The sequence below is a fragment of the Hemiscyllium ocellatum genome, chromosome 14 (assembly GCF_020745735.1).
Source record: "Hemiscyllium ocellatum isolate sHemOce1 chromosome 14, sHemOce1.pat.X.cur, whole genome shotgun sequence".
NCBI classification, from domain to species: domain Eukaryota; kingdom Metazoa; phylum Chordata; class Chondrichthyes; order Orectolobiformes; family Hemiscylliidae; genus Hemiscyllium; species Hemiscyllium ocellatum.
Genome location: NC_083414.1, coordinates 62,851,508 through 62,871,614, shown reverse-complemented (window position 1 = coordinate 62,871,614; position 20,107 = coordinate 62,851,508). Strand labels below are relative to the sequence as shown.

The following is a 20,107-nucleotide window of genomic DNA, read 5'->3' as shown; positions in this document are numbered from 1 at the left end:
ATCAATAGTGTCAGGTCGTGAGAGTAAAGTGTGAACAGCTGTCAACACAATTACCATGCCACAGTACTGCTACTCCATCTCACACAAGGACACAGGATAAACTATACACAACTTGTCAAGACTCTGCCATTTCTTTCAACACTCTGTTGCAAGCTTCAAAAGATATATACTAGCAGGAACCCTGCTAGTAACATAAACAGGGTCACAATGCATGATTATATCAGACAATGAATTTGTAAATCAGAATCAGCAAGTATGGTTTATTCCAACACAAACATAGAGAAATTACTCACTTAAAGTCAGATTTCAATGAAGTCCAAAAGTTGACTGGTAGCAATTAAAAATTTTAAATGGACTAATTAAATACTAACACTCTGGACGCACTTAAGAAATCCTAACTCAGTTTCCAGTGTAGATCAAAGCAAGCACTGTACTGATTTTCAGTGGATGACACTGGAGGTCCACTGATGAAAAAATATAGAAATATGTTTCATTTGGTGCCTATGTTTAAATTTCAGCTCCATCAACAAATGGTCACTTCGCCATCGATCCTGTCAATCATCACTGCCATCGCCCTGCACCTCCCCACTCACTCCAGCACAATCTTAGACGGGAAAATGTTTGACAGGAACCTACTTAATCATGATGGTTCACATATACCACACAGTGTGCAGGAAAGAGAAAGGAAAAATAACTATTTGAATTGCACTCATAGGATGTTAAAATATCCACTCCACTGGTAACCATGGCTCGAAACAGGCAAGTCCTGCTCAGGGTTTTGGATTATGATCAAGTGAAAACTAGAATTTGCTCAATGGTTAAATACCCTACAAGTATCACTGTCGACTCATACATAAGAGATACAGATGGACGGCTCATGCCTCTGGTATCATACTTCAGCCATGAGTTAGTGCCTTGAGGAGAATGTTGCAGTACGTAACAAAAACAATTTACAATACAGACAAAACAGTCCCAATATCTACCCTTTAATTTTTATTTTCGCAGGATGAATGTAGTTTCCTGCTGGAACACTTTGCTCATGAAGCTGCCATCCAACTGTGCTCTTCATTGATTCTGAAATCGCAGCTTTTGAAGTTTTTGGGTAATTTTCTCTCATGCCTCTGAGCAGTTTGAGATCAAAGGAAATTGTTTTTCTCAGCACAGTACAACTGTAAAGATATCTCCACAGAAACAGCCTGCTCCACACAGTCCCAAGCATTTTATTTTCTCATGGCTCTTCAGGAGACTTTTACAAGAGCTACTTTCTGAGTTTGTATGTAAATGTGGAAATATGAATGGCATTACCTAATGTACAGTGTATCAAATTATTCTATGCATATTTTATGAATAAAGTATATTTTTGAAATAAAAAAAAACTTTCTGAGTTTGGAGTCAACATTTTCATTTGATGTTTTAACCACCTGCTCGTGCTCAGCTTCAGACCCACTTACACCTATTCGGGCTCATAGCTTTTTGGTTATTGAGCTGAAATAATTATTATTGGAACGCTTTGTATCTGAAATTTGTTTCTCAAACGCCCTTTTTGTAATTCTAACTGCGTTTTTTTAAAATCACCTGTCCTACTAATCCCAACAAACAATCTTGTTTCTGCAAGATTTCTGAAGCTTATTCTTTCTCCTCCTTGAATTTTTGATTAATGTGCTATATATATTTTCAGGTCACATTAGCGAAGATTTGACATGCATTTATTTGAGGTGCGTCTCATTGTTTTTGAAGGATCTTAATTTGTTCTATACTGAATTGACTCAATTTATCATTTTCCATCGTAAGTGACAAACCATTAGTGACTTCATTAGAATGCTGTATACGACAACATGGCATACATATACACACATACACTTAGAAGAATGAAAGCTATGCCTTTGCTGTTAAATGGTCTTGTTCAGCAACAACACTGGATATTTGACAAAACATTGGTTTTTATGGAAAAAGGACAAACAATCCCCACTTCCTAAACTGATATAAAATAATTCCACCATTTTACAAGACCACTTTGTCCTGAAAATAGAACAAAGTGTAACAGATTAGAGGAACCTCGATTCTCCGAATGAGATGGGCAGGCACTATTTCGGTCAGATAACTGATCATTCAGTGAATCGATTCAATGCCTCTCCTCTGGGGGTCAGAGTTTTCTGTTATGTCTACTCCCCATTCAGGACACGGCAGCACACTGCGCACAGGCGCCCACCCCCCCAACCCCTTCCAACGCCCCCTGAACCCTCAACCTTGTCCAACATCCCCCCCTTCACCCCCAGCCCAGTCCAACATCACCCTGGCCCCCAACCTGGTCAGCCCCCCTCCACACCCCACCGGAATGGACATCAACAGTAAGACTCCTGCTACCTTTTCTCTCTCTCTCTCTCTCTCTCTCTCTCTCACACACACTCTCTCACTCTCTCTCTCTCTCTCTCTCTCTCACACACACACACACACACACACACACACATATTCTCACAACTTTTTGGCAAGTTCCACCTCTGCCATGTATAGGACAATATTAGACAGAATATCTGGGGAAGGGGGATGTAGGGTTCACCTCTGTGCAGAGGTCTATGGAAAGTGTGGAGAGAGGGAGGGTGAGAGGTCAGTCATTTGGACTTCCATCTGGGCTTCCATCAATGTCTAGGACTGTTCTCGGCAGCATTTCAGTAAGCAGAGATCATTTTTAATCATTGTAAACAAAAGACATGATCAGAGCTGAAACTTTCTTTGATGTAATGTTTCTATCGGGACCTCGAGATCCCCTTCGGATAATTGATATTCAGATAATTGACATTCGGATAACCGAGGTTCCTCTGTAACTGCAAAAGGAGTGGCCCTTCCATTCTCTATCTCCAGCTCCGCAATAATGGTGCGCGTCAGTGTGGTATACATTAACGATTTACATTCAAATGTGGGACGCACGATTGGGAAATTTGCAAATGACATGAAAATTAGTCGTGTAGTTGATAGCAAAGCAGATGGGTCTTGACTGAGGGATGATACCAAGCAGTGGATGGAAAAGTGGGAAACGGAATTCTCACCAGAAAAATGAGAGGTAATGTATTTAGAGAAAGCAAACAAAGATAAGGAATACATAATAAAGAGGAGGCTATTAACAATAGAAAATGTGAGAGACATTACGCACATCCATAAGGCTCTCAAAGGTGGCAGGACAGATAGATAAGGTACAAAAGGAAACATTTGGCATGCTTTCCTTCACTGGACAAGATACAAAATATAGGAGCAGGTATGCAATGCCAGAAGTGTAAAACCCTGTCAAGATTACAGCTGAAATGTTGTGCCCTGTTCTGGTCACCACATTACAGAAAGAACATAATTGCTCTGGAAAAAGAGTACAGAGGAGATTTATAATACGGTGCCAGGGTTTCTCGTAATGCAAGCAAGAAACCAGTGACAGGCTAGGATCACTTTATTTAGTTTAGAAGATGCTGAGGCATGAATTAATTGAGCTGTCCAAAATTATTTGGAGCCTGTACAGAGTGCAGAGAGAAGAGCCGTTTCCCCAACACAGAAGTTAATTAGGAGGGGGCAGAAATTTACAGTGATTGATAGAAGGATTAGAGGGGACATGAAGGAAAAAAACCTTTCTGCCCAGATGGTGGTGAGTATGTGAAAAGTGTTGCCTGGTTTGATGGTGGAGATAGAAACCCTGTTTAAAAGGAACACACAAAGATCGACAGTTTACAAAGGCCAGGATCCAGGAGCCAGAAAGTGGGATTAGAATGAGCAGCCAGTTTATTTAGTTAGTGCAGGTACAGTGCGCTGCAAGTTCCCTTCCTGTGCCATAACTTTTCTGCGATTGTATGAAACAATTCGGTTGGTCTAAGAAAAATGCACTTCCACAAATTTAATTAGTGCATAACTGTTAAAGTAACAGGGAGTTGAAGAGAGCACAAATTCTGCTTCATTCACACTGAAACAGACATTGTCACATATTCACTCATCTGCATACTCATTAAGATGCTTCTTATACTGTGACAAGCAATTCTAGAGAAGCATCACTCAAATAGAAACCAGTGATATTCTCGTTTTTCTCCCCATATTCCTATCAGGTTACTTCCCACCCTTGGTCCTAAACAACCCACTGATTTCCAGCATCCACGTTCACTTTAAGAATGGTCATCTCAACTGCTGATATTAGACTCCAGCTGAGGAATTTAGAAGAACAGGAAGCCAAAACAAAAAAAAAAGGAAAGAAAAACTGCAGGTCAAAATATTGCCACGGCAACAATTGGCAAGAATTTAGGAAACTTCACAGCATGGAGCCCAACTGAAATGTGGTTTATTCTGAGATGGAGGAACTGGAGATTAGTCAGTTTACCAAGTAAAATGGGACAGGACGAGATGGAACAATAAGAAATCAATTCAATAAATCTCTGAGGCATTCCCAGATCATTCCCAAGCTCCCAGAGTCACAGCTGCAGTGCAGTGACTGAGGAGTATGTTCACTGTCAAGAAACTGTGATACAAAGAGTAGGTTATATCACAAAGCACCAGACCCAGTCATCTGATACAATGCATTATTGGAGAGAAATCTACCATGTGTAAGTCTGGCCTGACTGCAATTCCACATTTCCTTACACGGGAATTACCCACAGTGACCAGCATGATTCTCATGGATAATGTCAAGGCTTCATACTGCTATATTCCAAGCAGGGATTTATCAAGGCCTCACCATTTTCATGCTACCCAAGAATCTTCCAGCCCAGAAAGCAGCCATTCTACCCACCATAACTGTGCCAGCTGATTGACATCTACAACCAGACCAGACACTTGTTGACTCCCCCCCACAATCAGACCAGACACACACCGACTCACCCCCAACCAGACTAGACACTCACTGACCACACCCAACCAGACCAGACACAAGCTGACCCCCTCCCAACCAGACCAGACCCTCACTGACTCCCCCCAACCAGACCAGACACACGTTGACTCTCCCTCCAACCAGGCCAGACCCTCGCTGACCTCCGCCTCCCTAACTGGTCCACCGCCAACTCCCCTAACCAGACTAGATACAATGCTAATTTGTTGAGGAGTCAGTAAATGTGTCTTATCAATGTTTGGTGACCATGTCACAATTTGACTGTTGTCAAACCCAAGTGGCTCACACGATTGTCCCTTAAAGGTAACGCACTGTCCACACCAGGTCTGCAAATATGTGTCAGACCAGAACCACATGTGTGGGGCTGACGCCCAACTTCACTCTGAAGCAGATTAGCAAGCCATTCAGTTGCATCAAAATCCCTACAAAACAAGCTCAAATCACAGAGAACAAAGTGGTCCAAAAAGATAGGTCATCACCACCACCATCTCAAAAACAATCAAGGATGAACTGCAATGTGGATGGGCAGCACGGTGGCTCAGTGGTTAGCACCTCTGCCTCACAGCACCAGGGACCTGGGTTCGATTCCAGCCTGGGGCAACTGTGTGGAGTTCGCACATTCTCCCAGTGTCTGTGCGGGTTTCCTCTGGGTTGTCCAGTTTCCTCCCACAGTCCAAAGATGTGCAGGTTAGATGAACTGGCCATGCTAAATTACCCATTGTGTTCAGGGATGTGTCGGCTAGGTACAGGCCAGTTGGGGAATTGTAGAATAATAGGGTACGGGAATGTGTCTGAGTGGGCTACTCTTTGGAGAGTCAGTGAGGACCTATTGGGCCAAATGGCCTGTTTCCACACTGTAGAGATTCTATGAAATGCTGAGTTTGCCAGAGACACCCGCATCGCACAAGGGAATACGAAGAGCAAACAGGCTTGCAGAATCAGAGGTATGTAGCTGGAAGAACATGCTTAGGCTGGACAGGATTAGGCTGTGGGATTGCAGGACAGAAATATTAAAACACAGAGAATTTGGAAGGGCTCAGCGTGTTGATAATCTGGGAGAGGATCCAGGTTACAGAATTCTTAGTTCAATCAGAGTAAATGGAGCATGGAAGCAGGAGGCTTCGACAAGACGGTAAAAGTTGAGATGAAAAAAGGTACAGATTAGAGTGCTGGCTGTAATGGTGAGGTGAAAGGGACAAAGCAGCGCTTCGGGGAGAACAATCATGGCAACAGATCAAATGCGAAGGAGTTTAACTAGAGTGAAACCATCAACTTTAGCCTGAGGTAAGAAACAGGAAGCATGACGGATCGGAGGCCAGAAGCACATAGGAGCTGGCCTCATCCAAGAACAACAGTGGTCAGCCTGAGTGACATTTGGCTGAAGGAACTGATAAGTCAGCTCTCTCTTGCCCAACACCAAAGGTACGAAGAGATACTGAACATAGTTTGGCTTCAATTATTTCTAATAACACACTTGATTCCCATAAAACAAATGAAATAAATCTCATAGGTTGCCAAAAGTCATAGCTCTATTCCACAAACAAAGGCAACACTTCAGAGAAAAATATTCGATATAGTGCTAGAGGGATGAGTTCCTTTCAAATAACAGGCTGCTCAACATGGACAAAGTAACAACAATTTGGTTGCCTGGCTGAACTAATATTGACTAGTCTCATGAACAAACTTTTAAGGGTGGAGCTGTATCACAGATTAACGATATACTACCTGCATTATAAATCAAGATTTGATACCTCAGCCTAAAAAACTCATGGGCAGACAGGAGCTTGATAAAGAAAAGGGATCACAGTCTTCATTCTTCATGAGAGGTTTAATTTGGTAAAGCGGTGGAAAATGTTCAAATATTTTTGTGCCAACACATATATTTTTGATGGAGATATTTAGTAGGTTTGTTGAGGTTTGTGGTAATATGTTTTGTGAGAAGCTAAAAAAATCATTGCAGGATAAACTATGTAAAATTTGGAGTAACAGTATTTTCACAGTAAGGTATGTCCAGTCCAGGCAATAACTGCAAGCCATCAGTGTGGCTCCAAACAGGGATAAGAAAGCCAAGCATAAGGGCAAAGGGAAGTTACTACATTTCTAAAGCACTACCTAATACTATGATAAAACATAGGCCACTAAGCGTTGTGCAAATGTTCAAAATGCACGGAGTTGGGAGAGGGAGGAGAGAAGAAACACCACCTCCACTACCTACCTATCCCCACCGTCAAAAAAAAAGGACCATTGCTGTTTGTCATTTTTATAAATGACCTGGAGGAAGGGCTTGAAGGTTGGGTGAGCAAGTTTGCAGATGATACGAAAGTCGGTAGAGTTGTTGACAGTGAGGAAGGATGTGGTAGGTTACAGCAGGATATAGATAAGCTGTAGAGCTGAGCAGAAAGGTGGCAAATGGAGTTCAATGTACGTAAGTGTGAAGTGATTCACTTTGGTAAGAGTAACAAGAAGATGGGGTACTGGGCTAATGGTCGGATACCTGGTAGTGTGGATGAGCAGAGGGATCTTGGTGTCCATGTACACAGATCTCTGAAAGTTGCCACCCAGGTAAATAGTACTGTGAGGAAGGCATATGGCGTACTGGCTTTTATTGGTAGAGGAATTGAGTTCCGGAGTTCTGAGGTCATGTTGCAGTTGTATAAGACTCTGGTGCAGCCGCATCTCGAGTATTGTGTGCAGTTTTGGTCGCCATACTATTGGAAGGATGTGGAGGCACTGGAACGGGTGCAGAGGTGGTTTACCAGGATATTGCCTGGTATGGTAGGAAGATCGTATGAGGAAAGGCTGAGGCACTTGGGGCTCTTTTCATTGGAGAAAAGAAGGTTTAGGGGTGACTTGATAGAGGTGTACAAGGTGATTAGGGGTTTAGATAGGGTTGACAATTGGAACCTTTTTCCACATATGGAGTCAGCTATTACAAGGGGGCATAGCTTTAAATTAAGGGGTGGTAGGTATAGGACAGATGTTAGGGGTAGATTCTTTACTCAGCGAGTCGTGAGTTCATGGGATGCCCTGCCAGTAGCAGTGGTGGACTCACCTTCTTTATGGACATTTAAACGGGCATAGGATAGGCATATGAAGGATAGTGAACTAGTGTAGGTTAGGTGGGCTTGGATCAGCACAACATCGAGGGCCGAAGGGCCTGTACTGTGCTGTATTTTTCTATGTTCTATGTTCTATGATAGAGGAGGCTGAACTGAAAGGGAGGGTGAGACAGGAAGACCATAGTGATGGGAAAGGGAACACTCAGAACTGGGATGACTTTAAATCACTGAAGCAATGAATTACTTACCAACAAATGTGGTAACTCCTGTTCAAGCTGCACATGTTCAGAACCTAATGTACAGTGGTACATTTAGTGTATGCCAATAAAACGAACATAAAACAGTACAGCACTGGCAGGCCCTTCGGCCCTCGCTGTTCTGCTGACCTTTTATTCTACTCCAAGATCAAACTAACCGACATACTCTACACTTTATTATCATCCATGCATCTATCCAAGATTCACTTAAATGTCCCTAATGTATCTGACTCTACCACCACTGCTGACATTGCATTCCCCACACCCACCACTCTGTGTAAACAACCTACCTCAGACATCCCCCTTAAACCTTCCTCCAATCACCTTAAAATTATGCCCCTCATAATAGCCATTTCTGCCATGGGAACGTCTCTGGCTATCCACTATCGATGCCTCTCATCATCTTGCACATGTCTATCAAGTCGCCTTTCATCCTTTTTCACTCCGAGAAAAGCCCTAGCTCCCTCAACCTTTCTGCATAAGACATGCCCCCTAGTCCAGACAGCATCCTGGTAAGTCTCCTCTGCTTCCTCTCTAAAGCTTCTATATCGTTCCTATAATGAGTCGACCAAAACTGAACACAATACACCCAGCGTGGTCTAACCAGGGTTTTACAAAGCTGTAACATAACCTTGCGGTTCTTAAACTTGATTCCACTGCTAATGAAAGCCAATAACCATGCGCCTTCTTGACAACCTTATCAACTTGGGTGTCAACTCTGAGGGATCTATGAATGTGGACCCCCAAGATCCCTCTGTTCTTCCACACTGCCAAGAATCCTGCCTTTAACCCTGTACTCTGCATTCAAACCCAATTACGACCTTCCAAAATGCATCACTTCACACACATTTCCAGGTTGAACTCCATCTACCACTTCTCAGCCCAGTTCTGCATCCTGTCAATGTCCCATTGCAACCTACAGCAGCCCTCCACACTATCCACCACTCCACCAACCTTTGTGTCATCGGCAAACTTACTAATCCACCCTTCCGCTTCCTTATCCAAGCACCACTGTCACCAAGCTCCAGGCTGAATACGTTCCATCGACGACCACCCTCTGCCTTCTGTACCCAGACAGGTTTCCCTGTCTCCCATGCCTCCTTACTTTCTGAATGAGCCTACCACAGGGAACCTTATCAAACACCTTGCTAAAATTCATGTACACCACATCTACTGCTCTACCTTCAATGTGTTTTGTCACTTCTCAGAAGAGTTCAATAAGACTTGTGAGGCATGACCTGCCCCTCTCAAAGCCACATTGACTCTCTCTAATCAAGCTATGCTTTTCCAAATAATCATAAATCCTGTCTCTCAGAATCCTCTCCACTAATTTACCCACCATTGGCATAAGACTGACTGGCCTGTAATTTCCAGGTCAACCCTATTCCCCTTTGCCACCCTCCAATCATCTGGCAGTATTCCAGTGCACAGCAAGGATGCAAAGATCATCGCAAAAGGTGTAGCAATCCCTTCCCGTAGTAACACTGGATATATCCCGTCTGGCCCGGGGATTTATCTAACTCATGTCTATCAAAATCACCAGCACAACCTCCTCAACATCGAGCATTTCAGCCTGTTTCACGCTGGACTTACAAATGACAAGGTCCCTCTCACTAGTGAATGCTGAAGCCAGGTATTCATTAAGGACCTCCCCAACTCCTCCGGCTCCAGGCACAAGTTTCCTCCACTATCCCTGATCGGCCCTACTCTCACTCTGGCCTTCCTCTTGTTCCTCACATAAAAGTGTAGAAAGCCTTAGGATTTTCCTCAATCCTCCTCACCAAGACTTTTTCATGCCCCCTTCTCACTCTCCTAAATCCATTCTTCAGTTCCTTCCTGGCTACTTTGTAACCCTCTAGAGTCCTGTCTGATCCTTGCTTCCTCAACCTTAAGTAAGCTTCCTTCTTCCTCTTGATTACATGTTCCACATCCCTTGTCACCCACGGTTCCTTCACCCTACCATCCCTTTTACGCCTCAGTAGGGCAAACCGATCCAGCACTCGCAAGTGCTCCCTAAACAATCTCCACATTTCAGTTGGTGTATTTCTCTGAGAATATCTGCTCTCAGTTTATGCTCCACACAAATATAACATTGTCGTTCCCTCTCCCCCAATTAAATACTTTCCCATTCCATCTGCTGCTATCCCTCTCCACGACTATACTAAAGGTCAGAGAGGTGTGATCACTATTACCAAAATGCTCTCCCACCGAAAGATCTGACACCTGACCTGCAAATCCAATATGGCCTCTCCTACGTATTGAGTCAGGAATCCTTCCTGGACACATCTGATAAAGTCTGCTCCAAAATATTTATACTAAGGAGGTTCCAATCAACTTTAGGAAAGTTGAACCATAACAACAACCCTGTTACTTCTGCACATCAGTGTCTCTGTTGCTATGGGGGGGGGGGTGGAAGGTTATAGAAAACTCCAAGTAAAATGACTGCTCCTTCCCGGTTTCTGACTTCCACCCATTCTGACTCTGTAGACCAACCCTCAACGGCCTCCCTTTCTGCAGTTGTTATACTATCCCTGATTAGCGATGCCACTCTCCCACATCTTTTACCTCCCTCCCTATTCCTCTCGAAACATCTCAACCCCAAAACATCCAAGAACATTCCTGCCCCAGTGTTCTCCAAGTTTTCATAATGCCCACAACATCGTAGTTCCAAGTACTGATCCATGATCTAAATTTATCACTTTTATTCCTGACACTTCTTACATTAAAACAGACACACTTCAACCTGTCACACTGACTGCAACTTTACCCTGTCAACTGTCCATTCTTCCTCACAGACACTCTGCAAGCTGTATCTTCCTGTCCATCAGCTACACCATCCTCTGTTCAGTAGCTGCGGTTCCCATCTCCCTGCTAAATTAGTTTAAACCCTCCTAAAGACCCCTAGCAAACCTCCCGCCTACGATATTGGCACCCCTCCAGTTCAGGTGCAACCAGTCCTCCTTGTACAGGTCTCACCTTCCCCAGAAGGTATCCCAAAGATCCATGTGTAGTGTCTCCCACCTTCCCTCCTCCTCTAACCTAAAAAAAAGGACTCAGTCGGCTGAACAGGTAAGCTACTTAGTATTCTTGTTTTGGAGACTAAGTGTAGAGTCATGGCAGCGCAGGCAGGCAGTGGAATGTTCCTCCTGCAGGATGTTTGAGGTAGGGGTGACCACCGATGCTCCTGCCAACTTCACCCGCTGGAAGTGCAGCCAGCTCCAGCTCCTCACAGACCGCATTAGGGAACTTGAGCTGGAGTTGGATGAACTGAGGATTATTCGAGAGGCTGAGAGGGTGATAGATAGAAGCTACAGGGACAGAGTTATTCCAGAGAACAGAGGTAGCTGGGTAACAGTTAGATGTGGGAAGGGGAGGAAGCAGGCAGTGCAGGGATCCCCTGTGGTCGTTCCCCTCAACACTAAGTATACCGCTTTTGATACTGTTGGGGGGGGGCGGCCCAGCAGGGGTAAGCTGCAGTGACCAGGTCTCTGGCACGAGGTCCGGCTCTGAGGCCCAGAAGGGAAAGGGAGAGAGGAGGAGAGCGCTAGTTATAGGAGACTCTATAGTTAGAGGGACAGACAGGCGGTTCTGTGGACATGGGCGAGACTCTTGGGTGGTTTGTTGCCTCCCGGGTGCCAGGGTCCGAGACGTCTCAGAACCATGTCTTCAGAATCCTTAAGGGGGAGCGTGTGCAGCCAGAAGTCGTGGTGCACATTGGCACCAACGACATAGGTAGGAAGAGGGGTGCGGAGGTCATTCAGGAGTTCAGGGAGTTAGGCTGGAAGCTAAAAGCTAGGACGGACAGAGTCGTCACCTCTGGGTTGTTGTCGGTGCCATGTGACAGTGAGGCAAGGAATAGGGAGAGAGTGCAGTTGAACACATGGCTACAAGGATGGTGTAGGAGGGAGGGCTTCAGGTATTTGGACAATTGGACTGCATTCTGGGGAAGATGGGACCTGTACAAGCAGGACGGGTTACACCTGAACCAGAAGGGCACCAATATCCTGGGGGGTAGGTTTGCCAGCACTTTTCAACTAATTTGACAGGGGGATGGGATCCGGACTTGTAATCCAGCAAGTAGGTTAGCTGTTTTTCAGGATGTCCAAAAATGTAGGGAGGCTGTGGAGAAGGTAGCACTGACAGGGAATACTTGTGGACACAGAGATGGGCTCAAGTGTGTATACTTCAACGCAAGGAGTATCAGAAATAAGATGGGTGAACTTAAGGCGTGGATCGATACTTGGGACTACGATGTTGTGGCCATCACGGAAATGTGGATAGAAGAGGGACAGGAATGGTTGTTGGAGGTTCCTGGTTACAGATGTTTCATAACATTAGGAGGGAGGTGGTAAAAAAGGAGGGAGGGGGGTGGCGTTGCTAATTAGAAATGGTATAACAGCTGCAGAAAGGCAGTTCGAGGGGGATCTGCCTTTGGAGGTAGTATGGGCTGAAGTCAGAAATAGGAAAGGAGCAGTCACCTTGTTGGGTGTTTACTATAGGCCCCCCCAATAGCAGCAGAGATGTGGAGAAACAGATTGGGAAACAGATTTTGGAAAGGTGCAGAAGCCACAGGGTAGTAGTCATGGGCAATTTCAACTTCCCAAATATTGATTGGAAGCTCTTTAGATCAAGTAGATTGGACGGGGCAGTATTTGTGCAGTGTGTCCAGGAAGCTTTTCTAACTCAGTATGTAGATTGTCCAACCAGAGGGGAGGCCATATTGGATTTGGTACTTGGTAACGAACCGGGACAAGTGATGGCCTTGTTAGTGGGTGAACAATTTGGTGATGGTGACCACAATTCTGTGACTTTCACCTTGGTTATGGAGAGATATAGATGCGTGCAACAGGGTAGGTTTTACAATTGGAGGAAGGGTAAATATGATGCTGCAAGAAGGATCTGAGGAGCATAAATTGGGAGCGTAGGCTTTCAGAGAAGGATGTCGTTGAAATGTGGAACTTTTTCAAGGAACAGATACGACATGTCGTTGATATGCATGTATCTGTCAGGCAGGAAAGAGATGATTGTGTGGGGGAACCTTGGTTGACGAGGGAGGTTGAATGTCTTGTAAGGAGGACGAAGGAGGCTTACACAAGGTTGAGGAAACAAGGTTCAAACAGAGCGTTGGAGGGATGCAGGATAGCCAGGAGGGAGCTGAAGAAAGGGATTAGGAGAGCTAAGAGAGGGTATGAAAAATCTTTGGCGGGTAGGATCATGTATAACCCCAAGGCCTTTTATGCGTATGTGAGAAACATGAGAATGACGAGAACGAGGGTAGGTCCAATCAAGGACAGTAGTGGGAGACTGTGTATTGAGTCGAAAGAGATAGGAGAGGTCTTGAATGAGTACTTTTCTTCAGTATTTACAAATGAGAGGGACCGTATTATTGAAGAGGAGAGTATGAAACGGACTGGTAAGCTAGAGGAGATACTTGTTAGGAAGGAAGATGTGGTGGGCATTTTGAAAAACTTGAGGATAGACAAGTCCCCCGGGCCTGACGGGATACATCCTAGGATAATGTGGGAAGCAAGAGAGGAAATTGCAGAACCGCTGGCAATGACCTTTTCGCGTTCACTGTCAACGGGGGTGGTACCAGGGGACTGGAGAGTGGTGAATGTCGTGCCCCTGTTCAAAACAGGGAATAGGGATAACCCCGGGAATTACAGGCCAGTTAGTCTTACTTCGGTGGTAGGCAAAGTAATGGAAAGGGTACTGAGGGATAGGATTTATGAGTATCTGGAAAAACACTGCTTGATTAGGGATAGCCAGCACGGATTTGTGAGGGGTAGGTCTTGCCTTACAAGTCTTATTGAATTCTTTGAGGTGGTGACCAAGCATGTAGATGAGGGTAGAGCAGTGGATGTAATGTACGTGGATTTTAGTAAGGCATTTGATAAGGTTCCCCATGGTAGGCTTATGTGGAAAGTCAGGAAGCATGGAATAGTGGGAAGTTTGGCCAGTTGGATAGAGAACTGGCTAACCGATCGAAGTCAGAGAGTGGTGGTAGATGGTAAATATTCAGCCTGGAGTCCAGTTACAAGTGGGGTTCCGCAGGGATCAGTTCTGGGTCCTCTGCTGTTTGTAATTTTTATTAATGACTTGGAAGAGGGAGTCGAAGGGTGGGTCAGTAAATTTGCAGACGATACGAAGATTGGTGGAGTTGTGGATAGTGAGAAGGGCTGTTGTCGGCTGCAAAGGGACTTAGATATGATGCAGAGCTGGGCTGAGGAGTGGCAGATGGAGTTCAACCCTGACAAGTGTGAGGTTGTCCATTTTAGAAGGACAAATAAGAATGCGGAATACAGGGTTAACGTAGGGTTCTTAGTAAGGTGGAGGAGCAGAGGGATCTTGGGGTCTATGTTCATAGATCTTTGAAAGTTGCCACACAGGTGGATAGAGCTTATAAGAAGGTCTATGGTGTATTAGCGTTCATTAGCAGAGGGATTGAATTCAACAGTGAGGTGATGTTGCAGCTGTATAGAACCTTGGTAAGGCCACATTTGGAGTACCATGTGCAGTTCTGGTCGCCTCATTTTAGGAAAGGTGTGGAAGCTTTGGAGAGGGTGCAGAGGAGATTTACCAGGATGTTGCCTGGAATGGAGAATAGGTCGTACGACAATAGGTTGAGTGTGCTAGGCCTTTTCTCATTGAAACGGTGAAGGTTGAGGGGTGACTTGATAGAGGTTTATAAGATGATCAGGGGAATAGATAGAGTAGAGAGTCAGAGACTTTTTCCCCGGGTACAACAGAGTGTTACAAGGGGACATAAACTTAAGGTGAAGAGTGAAACGTATGGAGGAATGTCAGGGGTAGGTTCTTTACCCAGAGAGTGGTGGGGGCATGGAATGCGCTGCCTGTGGGAGTGGCAGAGTTAGAATCATTGGTGACCTTTAAGCGGCAATTGGATAGGTACATGGATAGGTGCTTAAGTTAGGACAAATGTTCGGCACAACATCGTGGGCCAAAGGGCTTGTTCTGTGCTGTATTGTTCTACGTGAGGCCCTCCCTCCTATACCAGCTCTGCAGCTGCACTTGCTCTCTGTTCCTAGCCTTACTAGCCTGTGGCAGCGGTAGCAATCCTGAGATTACTATTCTGCTCATCCTGCCTTTCAGCTTCCAACCTAACTCTCTATATTCACTTTTCAGGTCGTCATCTCTTTTCTTAGCAATGTCATTGGTACCGATGTGTACCACGACTTCTGGCTGCTCACCAAGCCCGCCACCCGATCTTAAGAATCCTATAGACTCGATCCGAGAAATCCTGACCCTGGCACCCAGAAGGCAACATATCATCTGGGAGTCTCACTCATGATCACAGAATCACCTGTTTTTTTCCTCTAACCATGGACTCTCCTATCACTATCATTTTCCTATTCTCCCCACTTCCCTTCTGAGCCACAGAGCCAGGCTCAGTGCCAGAGACCTGTGGCTTTCTCCGGTCGGTTGTCCCCCTCAACAGTATCCAAAACGGTACACTTATTATTGAGGGGAACAGCCACAAGGGATCCCTGCACTGACTGCTTATTCCCTTTCCCTCTCCTGGCAGTCACTTTATCCTGTAACTAAGGTGTTACTACCTCTCTGTACCTGCTCTCTATCACCCCCTCAGCTTCTCGAATGATCTGAAGTTCATCCAGCTCCAGCTCCCTACCATTTTCTGTGAGGAGCTGGAGTTAGGTGCATTTCTTGCAGGTGAAGTCAGCAGGCAACTTGTGGAGACCTTTACCTTCCACATCCTGCAAGTGAAGCATGCAACTGCCATAGCTTTCAGGCCTCTGCTCTAAATTGCCAAGAGATTTAAAAAATCCTTACCTTACCAACACTCCGCACAGTCTTTTTGACATGGTCATATGTTAAACTCGAGTCTGAGAGTGACAACCAAGATGCAGTGACAGCTAGGTTAAGACATTCCAGCTTTGTTTATAAACAATGGAAACAAATTAGCTGGCTGTAACCTCGTTAATCTGCAGAAGGTGCGCTTTAGTTAATGCTCATGTGCGTCAAGTGTGCATCAATTACTTTCATCACACGCAAATATTAATTTCGGTGTTATCCAGGAAGTTAATGCTTTTCTTTTGCATTATGGCTTTAGTTTCACAGGGTTGATGACTGTTGAGATTATTGATGAATTCTTCTATTTCTGCTTCTGTACAAGTCTAAATAAGTTAATGAGAATGAAAATGCAGACTCTGAAAACCAAGAAGTAACCCCAGAAAATCAAATAGTAGTGATCAAGAGGAGCCCTCAAAAGAAAGGTTGCAACCTGCTGTGACACAAAGGGAACGGTTTGTGATATTCTGCACTGCAGAAGCACTGACTGACCACACCATCAAGGGTCTCCTATTCTGCTTCACTGAGCTACTCAATGACTGTAAAATGCTAATTTTTTGAGTTTACAACAGCTTTCGATATCCACACTACCTTTCCACATAGTGTCAAGTTTTTTTTTTGTTTTTGCCATTAACCGTCTTTGGGGATGTAACCTAGTGACCAAATGGAGCTCCACGCTGATGGTGTCCAGCACAATGTTCCTTTACTACCATCACTTTCCCTTGTCTAGATACGAACTGCTATGAAGAAATGGCAGGAACAAGACCAGGGTCAGTGGAGAGCGACAGCTTAATGGGCAAATGCACAGGATCCACATTTGCTGGACGTCATAACATTGTACACATCTGTTGCCACAAAATGCTGCTTCAATGGATTAGTGATCATTTCCTTGCCTAATCGTTCTGTGTTCAGACTGAGGATGCTTAGGTCAGATCTTGGTGAAAGGTGATTTGCTACGTCCCATTGCGAACACTAGTTGAACCTGAGCATCTAAATGATGTGGAAGTGAGCAGCAGTGATGTTATAAAGAAACCATGCTGGCTGAAGGGGAACCTCCATGAGCCACATGCTGCATCCTCATCTATCATGTTGGTGTAACGACGCTCCGGACTGAACGCCGTGTTTAGTTGGGTTTTTGATGTGGGTCCAGGGTTGGTTAAATGCCACAACGGCTGCAGGCACTCCCTTCTCAATGGCAGTAAGTAGTCACTCAGCCACATGGCAAATTGATGCCCAGATTAAACCTGAAAGTGGTTGGATTATGGAGACATCTCCCTCATTATCCAGGTCGAGTGGGTTGCATGTGTCTGCAGCCCTAATCTGCAGGGAATGTCACCAATTACTGTTCCGAGGTCTACAGAACTCTCGTCAGTTCTGCTCCCAATTTCGATCCTTCCCACTGGTGGGATGCTGGGGGCTGGGGCTGCCTTTCCTAAGAAGGTAAAGATGGACGCAGGGGGAACCAGGTTTGATGGCTGACCGAGGAACAGCAGCAGTTCCAACTGGAGGGTTGAGCAGCACCTGGTTCTGCTCCACAGTCCCTCAGGGTGTACAAGCTGTGCAGGAGGCTCAGAGTTTTCCAGTCCTAGCTGTATTCCCCGGAGATGAGCCAGGCGCAGTGTTGATGCAGGATATGTACATCCATGGAGACAGTGACAGAACTGCGTCAGAGCTAGAGAGGGACCCAAGGGCTGGAAGAGTGGGAGGCCATCCTCTCCCGTAGGCTATGCAGATCAATTTGGGGCTGAACTTCTTGTAACTGGCTATTTCCAAGGAGTGATAGTTGATCCACTGTGGGATCTCTCAGTCGCACCTCCACAAATACACCAGCACAGTGACCGATGCCTCTTATGTAAGATCACACCAGGTCGTGTGTCCCCCACGTAATGGGGTCAGTGTTACAGCTTAAGCTGTCATATTAAAGAACGTAGCTGGCGTCCCCCAGGTACAGCTTGCTATTGACTACAGACAGGAGGCACTGAGAGGGCTGGATCTCAACACTGTGGAATTCATCAACAGGAAGGGGCTCCATTCCAATAATGTTTAGGTGATCTGTGGTCACCATTACCACTTTGTGGAGGTGTGCGCCCATTACTCGGGAAGCTGCCATCATTCCTACATCCTGCAGCTCTCTCCTGTACTTGCTGTGTTTGAGCTTCCAGGAGCCTTACTGGGACTACAAGGGGATGGGCAAGAGACATCCATACTGACCACAACTCACAACACAAACCCTAGGGATGCAGAGCACCGATACAATGCTGCCTGTGCTTCCCCAGGGCGGAGCAGATCGGGGAGCTACTGAAGAAGTGGTTCTGCTGTTCAAACCGGTCTGAGTGATCCTCCAGTCTAATCCAGACAGAGTCTGCCACATCATCTGGACGCGCTGCGCTCTGCACAACTGCAATGGGCTGGATACTGAGAAACTGGGGGAATGAGAGAAACATTTGTGAAGGAGGACTACATGGGGGGAGGAGGAAGCCGATGCTCTCCATGACAGAGCTCAGTTGGGTTTGGTGCTAGGAGTCAGAGAGAACCTGACTGACACCCAGGTCCAGCAGACGAAAGCTGGGTGCAGTTGACAATTGTTAACTCCAAACTATGTTGGTCACGTTGCCAAAATAGAGTTGGCATTCTAGGGGCTCAGCCCCTGCTGGCTTCGGTTTTGTTACCTTTTGCTTTCTGTAAATCATTACTGTACAAAAGCTCAGGTTTGTGTTTGTACTTGTCCAGTTGCTCGCCTGCTTGTGGTGTTCTACAGTGGGCACCGGAGACAGAACAGCTCTTACATAAGAGAGGGAGCTCAGGCAGGATATGAATACAGACAGACAAAGTGTGCAGCATGATGCTTAAGCAGAGGCTGATATCGCAGAATGTAGTTGTACATGCAAGGAAGTGTCAGCCATGCCAGCCTTGTGCCAAGGGCAGTATGGCTGCTGTGCCATTAAATTGCCGGAGAGGACCAACGCTTGTCAGGCCGTTTAGAGATGGAGCAGGCACCAGCAATGTCAGTGGAAGCCTGCTGAGTGGCAAGTTGTTGTGGAAACACCGCGTGGGGTGGAAACTGGATGTCCAGAGATGGCAAAGGGACAGGGTAAGGAGTTGACAAGGCAAGTTTGTAAGATAGTGAGAAATCTCACAAGGCCTCATAATGAATAACCCTCCAAAGAAAAATCAACACAACTCTGACAGAGCCAAAATCAGCTCATTATAACTGTTTGCAAGTTACTGCTGCTGCCTGCCAGATCTGCTGTCATGATATGTCAAACTGGTCTGTCTTGTCCCATACATGCACATAGTCACTGTAGCCCATCTGCAGCCGCTGTGATAACAAACATTTGACACACGCCGGTCTAAAACAATGCACCTTACATGTCACACAGACAGCAGTATAAAAATGTCTTCACAACTCTACGGAATTGCAGTGCACTGATAAAATCATCTCAGGTGCCTAGGTTAGGATGGTGGCGTGCAGAATACTCACAATTGTGTGAACATTGAGGGATCATCATGGCAGTGTTGAAGTATTCAAAACAAATGCCACAGCGCAGCAGGTCATCCATAGCCTGAGAAAGAAAGAAGACACATGATGTCCAAAATCTCCAGAGAGAACTTTCCATCCTACATGGAGTCGTCAGCTTGATCTAAATTATACTATGCAAAGGACAGATATTACATTATACAGCGTCATTGCCAAACCCATTCAATTGTGGGCCTCTGGAGTTAAATAAACAAGATTTGTACTGATCAATCATTTCTCTTTACTGACAAAGAGCAGAACACACAGCAGATGCTATAGGATCAAAATGAAAGTCACATTCATCTTCACCACTCAGTGCCTCAATATCAATCTTGTCTTGCTGTTACATAAGAAAACAAAGCATTCACCCCACCCCAGCCCGCAACACTCTCTTCTCCCCAATCACTGCACTCCCTCTAACGTTCTGTGTTTCACATCCTCAGTTGTGTCTGGTGCTCAATACAGGGCAGTGAGAGGTTCCTGGCACAAGCATAGGACATCTTTCATTGCGCTGTGCCAGGAACCTCTCACTGCCCTGTATTGAGCACCCGGTATTCATCACTAAGCACCCTGCCCTCATCGCTCTGTCTCTCTC

General features: G+C 45.4%; 1 protein-coding gene across 1 annotated transcript in view; it reads right to left on the bottom strand.

Moving 5' to 3' along the window:
* The window catches only part of rad18 (RAD18 E3 ubiquitin protein ligase), a 299,135-nt gene that overhangs the window by 278,137 nt on the left and 891 nt on the right, over positions 1-20,107 (bottom strand). Inside the window, exon 2 of the mRNA XM_060835233.1 lies at positions 19,477-19,558. Coding sequence (XP_060691216.1) covers positions 19,477-19,558 — 82 coding nt within the window. The remainder of the gene's footprint in view (positions 1-19,476; positions 19,559-20,107) is intronic.